This window comes from Centroberyx gerrardi, chromosome 5 (assembly GCF_048128805.1).
Source record: "Centroberyx gerrardi isolate f3 chromosome 5, fCenGer3.hap1.cur.20231027, whole genome shotgun sequence".
Taxonomy (NCBI): Eukaryota; Metazoa; Chordata; class Actinopteri; order Beryciformes; family Berycidae; genus Centroberyx; species Centroberyx gerrardi.
Window position 1 is genome coordinate 3,832,241 of NC_136001.1, and position 16,252 is coordinate 3,848,492.

Consider the following 16,252-nt stretch of genomic DNA (forward strand, 5'->3'; position numbering starts at 1 on the left):
ATAAATGCAAACAACAAAACAAAATCTGTTTTAATATGAATCACATGGACAGCATTATTGTAGTTTATGAAAATAGGTGTTAAAACAGAGGCTTGCATGACTATTTAATTGTTGCTTAGGCTTATGTTGTAACACATTTTTTGGAGCCATTTATGAACTACATTTTAATGGACAAACTCCTAGTGTTTCCTCTGCATGTTGATGTTCCAGAGAAGATCCAGAGAAGAACTGGAGGACTGCAGCAGTCAAACCAGGACAACATGCCAGATCGCTGCCTGATGTAGTGGGGATGGTCTTCCTCTGACTTTGTCATAATATGTAAAGCAAGTGTGATGTGGTCATACACACACTAGACAACAGGCAACACACACACACATAGAGTCATACACACACACATCTACTATTGATTCATGTACACATCACTATGCTATGAGTGAAAAAGTAGTGGTGACGACCAGGGGGTGGACAAATTCTGGGTCAACTGGATTCCTGGGTCAACAGAGAGAGTGGGGAGAAACAACAAAGAGCATGAACCCATCTCTTGGTTCTTTCAATATTTTCACCATATAAATAAACGTAACCCTAAACTTAAGCCACAAACTTGAAAGACACAGTTGCCACAGTTTTATCAAAGAGATCTGCTTACAGATACCTTTGTAATAAGAGCGCAAATGACCTTTGCCACTATGCCCAATGTCCAGTGTCCTGTGTTTCCTAATTGTTGCTAACCTGATTAGGGCCACATGAAAAATGTCTTTGAGTTCTGAGTTTAAAGTCAGACCTCTGAGTTTAAAGTCAGAATAAAGTCAGAAATTTTTTCTCAGAATTCTGATTTTAATCTCAAAATTCTGACATTATTATACAGTGGCTATAAAAACTATTCTCCCCCTTGACTTTTTGCACATTTTCTTCTGTTAAAACATTTGTTCAAAATGCATTGATTTGGGATTTTTGGTCAAATGTCTATGGAAAGTATTCCTTTCTATCATATAATTTATGTGAAAGTTCCAATACCATGAAAATCTAGTTTGTACCTCTTTTTCTCTCTCTCTGGCTATAATGTTTCACTGGCAAAAACATTTAATTCTTGACCTTTTGGCATTAAGACATTCTGAATATATTTTATTCTCAAAATTGCACTAATTGTACCTTTATTGCTAGTAAATATTATCCCAGATCCCTTCATACATTCTACATTTCTACTACATTCTACTTCTACATTTTAATGAGGTTTTAGGATGTCATTTGGAGCACAGTGAGGAATACCTGTGAGACTTATAGCATTGGTGCATTTGGTTCCAGTTCCTGTGCTTTCAAAGAAAAATAAACTTCATTCTATCATTGTATAAAAAAAGTAGCCTGCAGAGGGCGCACTTGTTGGTAGTAGCAGGCTTGCCCCTGCTTATTTTTCTCTTGCCTCATTCTTCCACACATTCCCTTGTTCTTCCTGCCTCATTTTCATTTCTACTTAATACAAAGTCTTTTTAATGCCTGTGACCAGTTGACAGCTGTGTTAACTCAGCAGAACAGGGTTCTAACAACAGCAGCAGTATCTTTTGGTCTTTCTGCCAGGCGTCATCCTTTTAGCTTTGTCTGTCTTTTTTGTCCACAGGACATGATACAAACTCAGACGAATTTGTCTTTAATGTTCCTGCTCTCTGTGTAGCCAATGTCTTATACAATAAAGAATAAGTCTGGTATATAAAAACAGTGTTGTGAATGAAAATATGAGGCTTCCAATCCTCACACATACATTTCCATCTGACCAATACACCATCCAACCAATTTTTTGATAGCGGTCCCTGTTTAAAGGTCCCATATTATAGGAATTCAAACTTTCTTCTATTTGTATACATATATGATCAAAGATGTTTAATGAATACATTGTTAAAATGTGATTTTGTTCGAGTAGCTAAATTTAAAGTTATTGAATTTTCAAAAATCCACCCTTTTTCCAGGCAGTTTCACAATAACTCTGGTAAACGCATCACAACTGGACTCGGTCCTGATTGGCTCCCCTCACTAAAGAATTACTGAAATCCTTCTAATCAGGCCAGTTTGCAGCATTTGAATTGGAAAGCCTCCACTCAGCTGGTTTACCAATCAGGGTTCAGTATTGTGAGTAAAGTCTTCAAATTCATGACTAATTCAATTAATCTTTTAACTAAACTACATTTATTTGTAAAACATCATGAAGAACATTATTCTTATCCTGAGCCATAGCAATTTGAAAACATCATGAAAACTGAATGTTATGGAACCTTTAACCAATTCAGTCTGCCAACTGGCTAAAGCCAAGGGGCGAAAAAAAGCACGCACACCCAGGGAAAGAAGACTGCCTGCTCACTTTTAGGATGTGGTTGTGCTCTCCTTACACCCTCCCATACACTCACTGTGGTCACTGCAGAATGTCAGACAGCTTCTCTTGGTAATACTCGTAGTTGTCCTTGCAGTCTTCCCAGAGGTTCAGGGGCTCCTCCTCGTTCTCCACAAACGTGTCCCAGATGTAGGAGAAGTCTAGGGGCTTCATCACCCTCAGCTTGCAGCCGGCAGTGTGCAAGGCCTTCAGCCCGGCCTGGATTTCGGGTTCTTCCCACTCAAAGAGCCGAGCAGCAAAGATGCTCAACTTGAGGCTCTTCCTGGCCCTCAAGACTTCAGCTATTTTGGATGCACAAGCTGAGCAGGGACTGGAGGAGACATACCTGAGGAGAAAGAGGTGGTTTTGAACAAAGGGAGTACATATTTGTAATTGTTTGTCATTTTTCTTTTTTGGTGTTTCTTTATATAATTGTCCACCTAATTAATGAAACTAACTTGTTAACACTTTCTCTGACTACCATATCTGTAGTGCATTTTAAGGGTAGTCATAGCGAATTATAATGCACTCATAAAGCTTTATGACAATATGACTTAGAATTAATTAAAATTACAAGCATCTTACGGATGTTTATGACTAATTATCTAGGTTGTCATGTTAAGATTAAAAGGTTGTCTGGCAACTTCTGATAGATAAGTAGTCATAAACATTCATAAGATGCTTGTACTTATATTTCACTCTAAATTGCATGTGTAATGTTTCATGAGTGCTGACATAATGCATCAGTAAACGTGTTCTCATACGCATGGCCAAAACACATTACAAGTGCATTATAATTCCTTATGAGTGTCCTTTTAATACACTATAGATATGGCAGGCATAGATAGTGTCTGTGTAAAGATTTCAGACAGGCTACATATTATGGGACATTACGTCACCAAGTATTAATGCATTATTTACATCAAAACAGTTGATAATATAATTGTTAATGCTTAATGTACTTAGAGGATAACGTGGGCCTTATTTTCTGAACTGGACGTACAAAAAAGCTCTACAGTGAAGTAAATGACAGAATTTTGAACATCATCAATCGTCATGATGGCAAAAACTAGGAAAATACGTCCCAGGTTGAAAAAAATTTAAATTATCCTTTAATTTGGCACATTATATCACATTTGACACATACCATCTGACACTTTAAGCTAGCTATGTACCAGGTGACTGTGTATTTGAGTGCGGGGTCATAGTCAGACAGGCTCTGTATAAAGAAGGCCTCCTCAGCATGAGGGCCGGTATGCTCATCTTCCAGGCAGCCCTTCAGCAGCCCGTCAGCTGCATCCCCCTTGTCCACCAGATAACACAGGATGGTCTTGTTGCGGCCAGACGAGTACTCCACATTCTTGAACTGAAACTTGAAGAGGAAAGGATCAATCCGGTCCCTGTGTAAGAGAGGATAATGAAGAAAACATTGGGATTTTTCACTTTTACTTGGATCATTTGAGACCTTTGAGAAACATAAAAAATTGTTGTGAAACAAAACCAATATGGGATTGTTTTATTTGTATTTGACATCAAAATGACATCCCTACCACTTACAATCAACTTGTGTTTTTATAACCTTTCTGTTCTGTTGCAGTGCAAATGAATAGTCGCAGTATTTTATCAGCTAGCTGGGGTCAAGCATTGGTCAGGAGGCCATCAGAGCAATAAGGTTTACCTGACCCCAGTTAAACTCTCACATTATGTAACTTTGCCTCAGTAGGTGCTGTGAGATGAGACTGGACTGAGACACAGACAACTGACCCCACACCATGCACCTGAAAAGACCATAGATTCTGTTGGACACATTAACATTAGAAAGGCCAAGCAGCCACAGTCAGTTGACAGAAATATCTGTCCCTCCTTGAGGTTTCCCAGACCCTCTTTCTGTACAAACCAGTGTTGTCAGACTTTCGAAATCACACCAGAAAATAGTAGTTATAATTATATTTCTCCCACTTCAGTTGAGGACATGTTGGCCTTCTCTTAGTCCACTGGCCTTTCTAGTGTTAATTATCATTAATTAACATCATGTTGTCTTGTATGGAGTTTTATTAGTTGGTGGTAAAATAAATAATCTAGATTATCCAGGTTTTTTACCCCAGTGTTCTGCCTCCACATATACTATTGAGTAGCTACAGTGACCAACACACATTTCTCTTCTAGATGTTCAGATGAGTATTTGTACTTAAAACACAAGGCATCAAGTATTCAGGTTACATTCTACATTACAAAACAGCTTAGAACCTGCAGACTTGATTTACACATGTCCCTAGTTTGGAATATATGCCAGTTCATGATATGCTTCACTGGGCATTCTCTTTTAAACATTTAGACAACAGTATCCCCAACAGGATGTTCAACATGCCTCTGACTTACACACAACCAAGGCACCTGTGTCTGTCGTATTAGCAAAAGAGACATGGAGGAGGGATGATGAGGTGAGATGGGATGGGGGTTGGGTGGAAACTTGTGCTGTGAGGGCAGACGAATACAACAGCCAACATGGCAAGGCAAGGCCCGAGCTAATTTTAGGGCATCAGCATGGCCGAGAGTGGAATTCCAGCTCTTTATTATTAGACCTGTGACTCTGTGACTGAGCTCTTATTAACCAGTCCAGGCCCAAGACATGGAGATGCATTTCCTGTCCAAACTTTGTATCTTCACCTTATTTGTCAGCACAGTTAGTTGCCTTTATTTTTACCAAGTTTTTTGTTGTTGTTGTTGTTGTTGTTGTTGTTGTTTTTTTGTTTTTTTTACCAACAAAACTTTCTGAGCTGGAAAAACTGGTAATTTCTTATGCTGAATCTAGTTAAAGAATGACGGAAATAGTGATACAGAATATATTACATTTGCTGTCAGCTAAATAGAGTAGATTCATCATTTTGCATATTAACTTCACTGTCCTTGCAGTGAGCTCAAAAGATGAGCAAACAGAAATGAGCAATGATGAGCAAACTAATCTAATCTATTTATTTATTTTCTATCTATTTTGGTTAGGAATCAGCCATTTCGTTAGTCGTGCTAATAGTAGCTTGTTGTACTTTGCTAATTGCTGACGTAGAGTCAATCATTAATACATGTTTGTTTGCATTTAATTGAACTAGAAAAGCCTAAAATTTCTGAAGGACATTTTTGTAAGTGTGCCTGCACACTTGCAGCTTGAAAAGTTAAAAAGTTTTAATTATTACCAAATTAAAGGAATAATCTGTGACATTTGCCCAGGGGACTTTTGTTCCCCCAGGAAGGCCTGTCAGACAGTGGCCTCCTACAAGGCTGCCAATGAAATGAAATGAAAAAGCTGCAATCTAGACACTTTGCCTATGAAATCTAAACAATTTCTCCAAACCTACAAATTCCAAAAGTTTGTAACTGATTTTAGATAGCCACAGATGTAGCTTTTTTAGTGAATGTGTGGTGTTAGAAAGCTCATATGACTTTATAAATAAAGCTAAATTTGATTGATTTGATTTGAAGACATGTGAGCTGCAGTAAACTGGCTAGCTAGTGTAGGAGCCAGCCAACGTTCCGCGAGCAGACTGATTGTATTCAGCACTGGTCATGTGAGCGTGCGTCAAAAAAAGACCTCCCACCATGCTAAATACGCATCCTTCCCCTGAACAGATGCACCATACCTTCGTGTCCAGGTGAGAGCAGACACCAGCACAATAAGATCCTGTTCACCAGTTCATCCTCCTTTGATCTACTGATCCCCTTCAATGATAAGCCAGCCTATCTTGATCTGGAAACATCTGCTGCTAAACACCCTGGTGAGTCTGCGCCAAAGAATCTCAATACTAAATGAGTTCTACTTCCTAGGAATGCAGACCCTGGATGGTAAAATCAATGTGGACCACTCCACTTTCATTTATGTTCTTTATTAAGACTGGTGTGATTGCTTGTGGACTAGTGTGCCCTCCTGTGGATGGTTTGGATTGCGACCATGAGATGGTTTTGCCAAGCGGTGTACAATTTCCTGTTCCGGTAGAGTGGGGGAATGAAGGAGTGAAAAAGTAAAGCTGCATCCTCTCACCCAAATCCTTGTGTCTCCCATGTTATTATTTTATTAGGCTCATTAAATATAGTCGCACACACCCTCGGCTACATTGGTGGCAGCGGTGGGATATTTTTTCCATCATTGGTGTCCACCGTGAGTAAAGTTAAAGTTGTTGGACGAGTGTTACGACCGTAACTAGCTAACATCTGGCTAACGTTAACGTAGCTTATTTTAGCTCAGGATGCACACGGCATTGGGAGAAGTAGGGAGTCGTCTTGACCCAATTCTGCAAAAAAACCATAACTGAATAAAAAACAAAACTAGGTTGACCTAGTGCGAGCCGGGCCATTGAGGTCTCGCCTCCTCTTGGCTTTCGCACCCTAGTATAATACGTGTTCTGTACTGCCCTCTGCATTGTAGTGATATACTATATAAGTGGCACTTTGTACAACTTTAAAGGCCCATTCACATCTAGAACGATAACTATAAAGATAACTGTAACTATAACAAGATTTAAATCATTCTAAGTAAATAGAATATCAACTATAACTATAAAAGCATCCAAGACTACAACTATAACTATATTGTTGGTTCCATCTCAGAGCGATTTTTTTGGATGTAGAGACAACGATAAAACGTTTTCAACCAATCAAAATAAAGTTCTACAAAGGACGGGGTGGGAGAATTCAGAGGAACCCGGTGCTATTTGACAAAGACCATCACCTATAAAAATGTTGAGAAGAAACATGACATACCAGTCAGAAGAGCTCTTGGGATTAGCGGTAAGGAGTGTTTACTGACTTGGATATACTGGCTAACTAGAGTATTTGCTAGTTACCTTGCTAACTAACAAAATAGCATCATGTGTTGGCCAACCTGATCTGCCGAGGACAAATGCGTTATTATCCTATCTTTTTAATGGCTATGACCGGAAGGAACGAGTAGCCTCTCTCACCATGGAGACTAGCCTCTTTGATCCACAGTAGATGTGGTGTTCAGAGTTACTTATTGGTAAAGAAATGAACAGCTTCACTTGGTGACTACCACTAGCTCTCATATAAACAAACCACAATAATGTAATGAAAGTGCCGTAAAAGAGCAGTATTGATTCTGCCAGCTCCTCTTGCTTTTGCTGCAATTCATGAACCCAAATCCTTCGGCTATGTCGTTATTTATGTTCGAGAGTGAGTAAAATAAAAGCACGTCATCATGCTCCATTGTTCTCTGAATATTTGGCGCCGACGATATCATTGTAGTGTGAATGCTTGAGCAACAGTGTATCGTTATAATTTGTAGTTATCTTTATAGTTGTTGCCCTAGGTGTGAATGGGACTTAACCGTGCAAACAACGCGATATCACATATACCACCATGACTGTGTAGGTCTTGACGTCACTTTCAACAATGGGTAGTCAGTCAGTCAGTCAGTTAGCTACTTTCACTCTTCTAGGCCGGTCCCATGCGCCCGGCAAAAGAGGATGTTAAAGATAAGTTGGACAGGATGTGGAAATATGAGGAGGAACCATTTGAATGTGACATATGTATAAGACTTTTGGAAGTAATGTCCGAATTCAGCTTCCACTGCCATTTTCTGGGGAGGACAAACAAAGCTTTCCCAGTTGGACAAGGCAGTATGAAGTTGCAGTTAAAGTACTTGTGAGAGGTGATGGAGGTGATTATGATTTTGAGCTGGTTAAGATTCTGCCCACCCGATTGAGCAAGGCTGCATTTCTGCTGTGGGACAACCTAACTGCTGGACCGCTTCAGGGCAAGACTTTCTGCTCATGCTCGTGCCCTTTCTGAGAGCTTGGAGATTCATGCAGCAGAGATCAGCAAGCTAGTTCAGGAGGCTTCAACAAATTATGGAGAAAACACAGAGAAGAGTAATTCTTCACATTCCTCGCCAGTCTGGACCCAGTATTGAGAGCAAAGTGCCATGAGCAGGTGGACACTGATTTGAAGGAGGCCCTGATCATTGCTGGTTGGTGTGAAGTGGCAAGAGAGACAGACTATACAAGATGGACTATACAAGCCCTCACACTGGCTGTCCTAGCTCTGGAGGTGAAGCAGCCCTAACCCTAACCCTAACCCAGCTGTGCATTCTGTCTCTGATGGGGGTGGCCATGGACAGGTTAACCAAGGATATGAGAGAGATGAGGATGGAAATGAGACGCCTAGCAGAGGAGAAGCGTAAGCTGAGGCTGCATGGAGATTAATGTCTGTGCACCTGTGGGGCACAGGGCTGCCAATCGCAGTGTCCACAGGACCAACTGAGAGGCTGCTCGTTGAACAGGGGTCCATACCAGCAGCGAGGACACTGCAAGTCCTACTCTACCCAACCCCGCTCCCCAGGTTCGCGGAGCCCCAGTCCAGCCAGCGGCCCCTTCTAAGTGGAAGAGCCAAGGAGGCCTGGACTGTATTTTCTGTTTCCCAAGCGGGAAGACCAAAGATGTGAGTCAGAAATGGACTGTATCTGATGTTGTGGCCCAGACACCAGCTACTTCACCAGTGGGCCCCATGAGTGTGGAAAAAGTGGCCAAAACCACTGGTGAATTATGAAGCCAATAAGGAAGTGGTGGCAGGCGACAATTGGTGGCAGGCGGCAATTGGTGGCAGGCGGCAGGTGGTGGCAGGCGGCTCTAACATCCGCTAGGGGCTGGCTCCAAAAAGACTCCAAACCCCATGCAAGTCAATTGGACCACAACCCAAGTTCTCGCTCAAAATATAAAGCCAATAATTTTTTTCGACAAGAGTTTATGGTCTCAGTAGCTAATTTAATTTCTTCTAATGTGTGTCCTTATGGCGATTTTCAAAATAATTGTGTCATTAATAGGATATAATTGATATAAAACAGGATTGTTTTCTTAGTGATTGACAGGTCGCCTGTCCAGTGATCATCAGATCGCCAATTATGGGCGAATAGTAGGCAGTGCTGCAGCTCTGTGGCCTCGCTTTGGCTGCGCTGGCTCCAAAATGTCAACATGGTGGCAATCGTAAACCCAATCTACAGGCTTCATAGGTTTCTTTCAGAAATCTATGGGTGGCGTCACACTCACTACGTCCATCGTTTTTTTTTACAGTCTATGGTGTGGACGTGTCAATTCAGTCTATTGTGGGAGAGGTGTCAGCCCAGAGCAAGGCTGTTAAGAGTACTTCATATGTGAGGGGTGTGATTGAAGGGACAGAGACATATTGGTGAATTCAGGGTCAACAGAGTCATTCATTAGTGCTGATTTCCACATGGCTGTCCCGCCACAATGCAAACACTCCGTGAACTCTGACTATATTGTGGCACGGGCTATGAATGGGCAAATGCTGGACACATTGGGTACCATCACTGCCACCCTGTTTGGGCACTGAATCATGGCAGCATGTGTTCTACGTGCTCAGGGAATCTTCTCTAGTAGTGTTACTGGGCTTGGATATTCTAATCCCAAACCATACCCTCCTGGACTATGCTTGTGGCCGACTGCAACTGTGGGACATTAGTGTTCCCTTGCTGAGTGATAAAGACTTGGTGCCTGGATGCTGTAACATTTCCATTGCCTCCATCAGGACCTTGCTGCCCCTCAGTGAGGCGCTGGTGCCAGTCCACGTGTCTCCACCAGGGATAACGGACCAGCCTCCTAACGACTTCATTGACTGCTTGGAGCCCAGCCTCCCAGACAAAAGTGAGTTTGTCATGGCCCATACAGTGAGCTCTGTGATTAATAGGGTTACTGCTGCCCGTGTCTTAAACCCCACTGAAAAAGACATTACGCTGAGAGAAGGCATGCACCTAGGTGAATTATTCTCTGTGGGTGAATCTGACATAAGGCCACTCACCCAGGGTCCAATTGAGTATACCACCTGTGTCTCTGGAGGGGTCTCCGGCTAACCAACAACAGAGAGCCGAGTTAGCCAGACTGCTGTCAAAGCAGAATACAGGCAAGTGCATGCTGGTTAAGCACCACAGCCGAACTGGTGATCATCCTCCACTAAAGCAGGGTGCCTAATGAACATCACCAGAAAAAAGGGAGGAGATTGACAGGCAGGTGTAAGCCCTGTTGGCTGATGGGTTGACTGAAGAGAGCTGTAGCCTTTGGGCCTCACCTGTACTAGTCAAAAAGAAAAATGGGGAATGGAGATTCTGCAGTGACTATCAGCATTTGAACAGTATAACTGTGAAGGACTTTCATCCTCTCCCCACGGTGGACAACACCTTGGATGTGTTTTAGCCCAAGACCAAGACGGACTACAGCATGTGGTGGTGTATTCCAGCAAGGCTCTCATGCCCACACGCTGGTCCACATTCGACAGAGAGCTGTGGGCTATAGAGTGGGCTGTGTGCTAATTTAGGCACTATATTAGACTAACTTTGTTCACGATCGTGTCAGATCATAGGCCTCTGCTGGGCCTCAGACACATGACTATTGACAATGACCCTACAGCAAGAAGAGCCCGATGGATCCTTGGACTGAATTGGGCCATCAAGCACAAGGATGGCCAGCACCATACCAACGCTGACACTCTCTCGGAGACCACCGGAGCCCCAGGGCCCTTCTGGGAACACAGATGCAGGGGGAGCAGTAGCCTAAGTGACTCCCACAACAAACCACCTGAGTCCCTGAACCCACATATGAACTTGTTTCCCAGGTGGACTCTCCGGGAGACACAGAGGAGCAGCTGGGGGAGACCCACAACAGTTCATGGGATGGTCTGTATTTCAGGTAAGCGCTCTCACATGGGGCAGGAAAGGGGGACCTTCAGCAGGCAGACCCAGATGTTGGCAGAGTTTTAAACTGGGTTGAGAGAGGAGCACCGAGGACACCATGTGGGGAAATGAGGGGAGCTTCTCACTGGCTGAGAAAGCTTATTTCGGGTTGTTATTCCCTCTGCTCTTGTTCCTGATGTGACAGGGCAGTTACTGGCCTTCCATGTTCAAGGACATTCAAAGCTGGTGTGACCAGTGCGTGGCCTGTCAGACTCACCAGGCCCCAGTTCCATGACATCAAGCGCCCATGGGGGGGTCGCAGGTGACCCATCCATTTCAAAGGGTGGCGACATGATATTCTGGAGCTGCCCATGACATAGGGGAACTAAGGGGAACAGATATGTATTAGTTGTGGATGACTACTTTACCCAAGTTTGTGAATCTACAGTATATGCCTTGCACAATCAGACAGCACAAACAGTGGTCTATTCGAGGACTATGTACTGACACACAGAGTCATTGGTATGAGGTTACAGTTTCAGCATTTAGCTGATGCTCTCGTCCAAAGCAACTCTAAATGAGTAAGCAGGTAGGGTTCAGGACATGTGTATTGCAGAAATTGAACTTGGGACCTTTCAGTTATGGAGAGGCCAGCACTTGAAGATTTCTCATGTCACCTGGTGTTAAAAAAAAGGTGCCCATTGGTAGGCTCAGCATCTGTTGTTGTTTTGAATCAAACATTTAATTGGCTTGCTTGTGCCCGGGGCTCATGCAGGAGGTAGCCCCTGCCTCACAATAAAAATGCTCAATATGTGCCATTGGAAGCAGCCTCCGAGAAGCATCTACCCACAGGTCTAAAACTGCAGTGACCCTCCGGCTCTGCAGGTGGATGATATTGAAGGCCTAACCTGGACCAGTTTATCAAGCTTGTTAGCTGAAACAACATCAGGATGATTATTTCACTGAAAGCAGAGAAGCTATCATTAGCCTGTAGAAACACGCAACCTTTATTGTCTAAATCAAACAAGCTGACGTTTGCTAGTTAAAGATCCAGTGCAATGATTTCAACTCAAGCAGAGTTTGAGGTTGATTTCTAACACAATGAGCAAAAATTTTTCAGTTTATCTAATGATATAATAATCGCAATGTCAGTTAGATTGCAGACTCAGGCTTTGATAGACTCCTAGTCTCGTTGATGGTTAAATGGTACAAAGCTTGTAGAACTGAGTGAGAGCCAAACCTTCCCTATGATTGTGCCATCCACTGCATGCCAGTATTTCTATCTTTGGGGAACAAATATCCAGTGTTGTAATTTCACCAACCAGCAACAATTGAGGCACGGAGGCTTTTTTTGGCTAGTTTAGCAAGTAGCTGGCTGGCTACTGACAGTCTATGGGACACCTGATTAACTATGCATAGTGTCGACCAACCAGAGCATTAAAACCTGGGTGTAAGTGAAATAATTTACACCAGGAAGTAGATTGGAAGTCTAAATCTGTTTGATTCTGTTGAAAACCAGAGTGAGAGTTTTTCAAAGGGCGTTTTTTTCCCACAATGCTGACAGTTATGATAATTTGGATAACTTTACATTAACAGGTCCTTTGTTAAAGGGTCTATGTGTAATTTCTGGTCCAACACTGGCCTCTATCGTTCAGCGTTGTCATTGCAACAACACTGCCCTAGTTCGTAGAGTGAGTAAGTAAGTAAGTAAAGTTTATTTCTAGAACACATTTAAACACAGCTTGAGCTGACCAAAGTTCTGTACAAAGAACATTAAAATACAAAGTAAAAATAAAACACAAGGAGAAACATACCAACGTGAGACAGCCAGAGTGAGACCATCATCAGCACGGTAGCGCCGGTTGGATTGTTTCAGAATCAACAACAATGAACGTTCTATCATGTTTAACAGAGTTAGCACATTTTTTTTGGCTGATGGATGCTTGCCGTGATTAGGATACTGACATTGCCACAATTCCTGTTGTCTGCTGATTTTTGGAACATATCCAAGGAGTCACTATTTTGTTTGTGAAGTAACACCACTCAAATAGGCCGGTCCAAAATTCAAGCTGTTTGGAGGATTATACATGCCGAATTTACCAGAACACCCTACCAATTAGTAATAAAGTCTCAAACTATATTTTCTGATGTGTGTTTTTTGCCGATAAGCAAGGCAAAAACAAATTGCCAGATTTTGAATGGACCTTGGCGTGGTAGGAGGGCCTTCAAACAACAATAAAAACATTAGCCTGTGTTTTTGAATGCAGAAATCTCTGCGGTGTGTGCACCATGTTTGTTCACTTTGTTTCACTCACTACCATTCGGGAACCTCAGCTGATATTTTCTAGTCATATTATGCTTACGTATAGCAGAAATATTTAACCTTTAAATAATACCATGAGAAATGCAATTCTCATTGCACTGGACCTTTAACATTAATTTAACCACTGTCAGATGTAATCCACTAGCACAAGATCATCCAGATGCATAAATGAGGGAGACAGAGCATAATGTCAAGTCTCTCAACCAACAGATAAAACATTTTTTGGCCACTAGTAGTGCTAGTGAGCAAAGTGGGTCTCCATAAAACATGAAGCATGCACACAAGGATGTACGAGCACAGAGGTGACATGATTGTTCTCAATAAAACAAGATTGTCAGACATGTCAGTCTGACAATAAAATCTGATTATGATGCCAGAAAAAAAAAAGTTATTGCAGATATTGAAAAAGGGATTCATATGATCTCAGGCCCATGAGTCTGAATGATAAAATGTTTGAACTGATTTGTATGAAGGAAAGGATGATGGGAATTAGGATTGTTGAAATTAATGGTTACAATACCAATTTGATAGCTTTTTCATTACTTGATAGATTCAATTGAAATTCAGTAATTCATAATCAAATGGTTGGCAGCAAAGGTTTGACCAAGTTATTCACAAGTCATAAGGTCTGCAAGTACCATGTAAAAAGAGTGCAGTCTCAAATCTTCAATTTTTTTTACATACATCTGAACAATAGAGGCTTTGCAGTTGCATTACAAATCTATCAACCACATCTGGCACCATCATGGAGGTCTGTCAAAGAATTGGTTGTGCACTATTGTCCAAAAATATAACAACCAGCCTAGAAAAATGGAGATACATGAAAAAGATTGTTGTGGTCTAGGTGTTAGTCTATTCCGTAATATTATAAGTAATAATGAATAGTCTGATTACGTAGATTTGTTTCCAATAGGTTACTGTGACAGTAAACGGTTTTCTCGGTTCCTAGTCTCTACTCCAAAACACTGGCTAGCTAACTAGCCAGCCGGCTAATTTATGAAAGCAGCTGATTTTAATGTTATGATGTGACTACTACCCACTACTAATGCTAGCTTCTACTAGATACCTTAGCAGATGTGTTTACAACAAGACAGTGACTTCCTGAAAAACATAATGATCCATGGCCTGCTCAGTGCATTGGCCATACTCTCTGTGGAGTAGAAGCTTGTCAGAGACATTCCAGACTTCAACAGCAGAGTCATTGAAGATTTTGGACCTAGTTAAGGACATTGGAGCAAAATCTTTGTAGCCTACAGAAAATAAACTGACTGGCTCCTGGCACGGTTTAGTTAAAAAAAAAAAAAAGGCGATGTTCTGAAAGGAAGGGGACATTTTTTTGAAATACCCAAGCTTACTATACATACTTGCATTCAAAGATTGTTAATTACAAAATTGAATCAAAATCTTTTTAGTACTTAAGTTGGTACATATTGATGTTCTTAATGTATGTTTTGTCTGTGTGGTGGGTGACACAAACCACCACTGTCCATACAGTAAGTAACATAGGTATTCCACACTGTGCTCCATACTTCTGAGGCTGGGTCCGCCCTAAACCCTAAAATCCCATTAAGATGTATTGAAGGGACCTCAGAACCATTCACTCTGATAAGGTTTGTCAGCTATCTACTGAGAAGAGCTGTCCCAAATCAGGCTTTATTGTTGACCAAAGTATTCAAACACCAAGTCCTAATTATCTCTTTAACTGTGTTGTGGGTGATTATTTTCACACAGAATGATTGCAAATGAGAGAAGCACAAAACATTGATGTCATTTTTTTTTTTCTCTCAGACTGAAACTCCCTCCAAGCTCCCTCTAAAATGTCTATCAACCACAAAAAGGTCTGACCAAATTCAATGTGAAAAATGCATGAAAGTGTATAAAGGGCAAATTCTTTTTCACAGCACTATAGGCCTATGTATATACAGTATGTACTGTATGAGGAATTAAACTTGCAAAAGGAATTAAGTCTAAATCTACCTCATTGAATCAGACACATCACTGCCCAAGGGGACTTGTATTACATTCTTAACCTGTAAACTTTCAGACAGTTCAAGCATTTAAGCATAAGCCTTTAGATCAAAATGGCTTTAAGAGAATGAAAAACATTGTACATTCAATCAGGTGTGTCCAAACTTTTGACTGGTAGTGTATGTGAGTGAAGTGAAGGGGAAAAACAGCCAGACATCAGCTTGAGAAAAAGTGTTTAAAGGAAAGGAAATATTAGTTATGAGGCAACACAGCCATGCACGTTTTTGTCCACCCTTTGCTTTCTGTACAGCACTTTGAGACAATCCTGTTTGTTAAAAATGCTCTATAAATAAACTTGACTGTACATGAGACAAATTGAGCCCAGAGGTGCCATCACCTACCCTGTGATGATTTCAAATGGAGGCAGCTCCATCGGCTCAATCTGCAAATCCCCATTCTGGCTGTTAGCTACAGCGCCGTTGGTGGCCGCCGCCTCGGCCGGTGGGACCTCTTCGCTCTCCGCAGCCTTTACTCCTTCGGTAGGAACCTTCTCCTCTTTCTTCAACTCCTTCTTTACATCCTTGGTCGCATCGGCGGGTTCTTTTTCTTTCCTCTCTTTTTTCCTCGTCAGCATACGGTTTTTGTCGGCCATGGTGACAGGGAATTACTTGTGTGTGTGTAGAAATAATAGGATTGGAGAGGAAAAAAGAAAGACCAGAGGCAGTGGCCAAAGTTTGAAGGTGAGGATAGAGATAGGAAATAAGGAAAGAAAATTTGAAAGTAGACACAAAAATGACAAAATAGGGAGAGTAGCAGAGAAGCAGAGAAGAAGAGAGAGGAAGAGGGAGGGAGTGGAATGGTTGACTAGGAAAGGGAGAGTGGAGCAGGAGAGTAGAGCGAGGGGCAAACCAGAGAG

At 41.8% G+C, this 16,252-nt stretch overlaps 1 protein-coding gene across 1 annotated transcript; it reads right to left on the reverse strand.

Moving 5' to 3' along the window:
* Positions 1-15,998, reverse strand: apobec2a (apolipoprotein B mRNA editing enzyme, catalytic polypeptide-like 2a). Its single transcript, XM_071907011.2, has 4 exons — positions 15,738-15,998; positions 3,532-3,756; positions 2,394-2,702; positions 1-489 (listed from the first exon to the last, which is right to left on the reverse strand). Exons 1-3 carry the CDS (start codon positions 15,986-15,988, stop codon positions 2,399-2,401), a joined length of 780 nt encoding a protein of 259 aa, XP_071763112.1. The 5' UTR covers positions 15,989-15,998; the 3' UTR covers positions 1-489; positions 2,394-2,398.
* Positions 15,999-16,252: the final 254 nt, after the last annotated feature.

Bases quoted from the DNA above. Each gene is read 5' to 3' on its own strand.
- apobec2a (XM_071907011.2), bottom strand. From the start codon at position 15,988: ATGGCCGACAAAAACCGTATGCTGACGAGGAAAAAAGAGAGGAAAGAA. The intron at 3,757-15,737 runs GTAGGTGATGGC...TCTCTTACACAG, and splicing joins CCATTTGAAATCATCACAGG to GGACCGGATTGATCCTTTCC. The intron at 2,703-3,531 runs GTACATAGCTAG...CTTTCTCCTCAG, and splicing joins CTCAAATACACAGTCACCTG to GTATGTCTCCTCCAGTCCCT.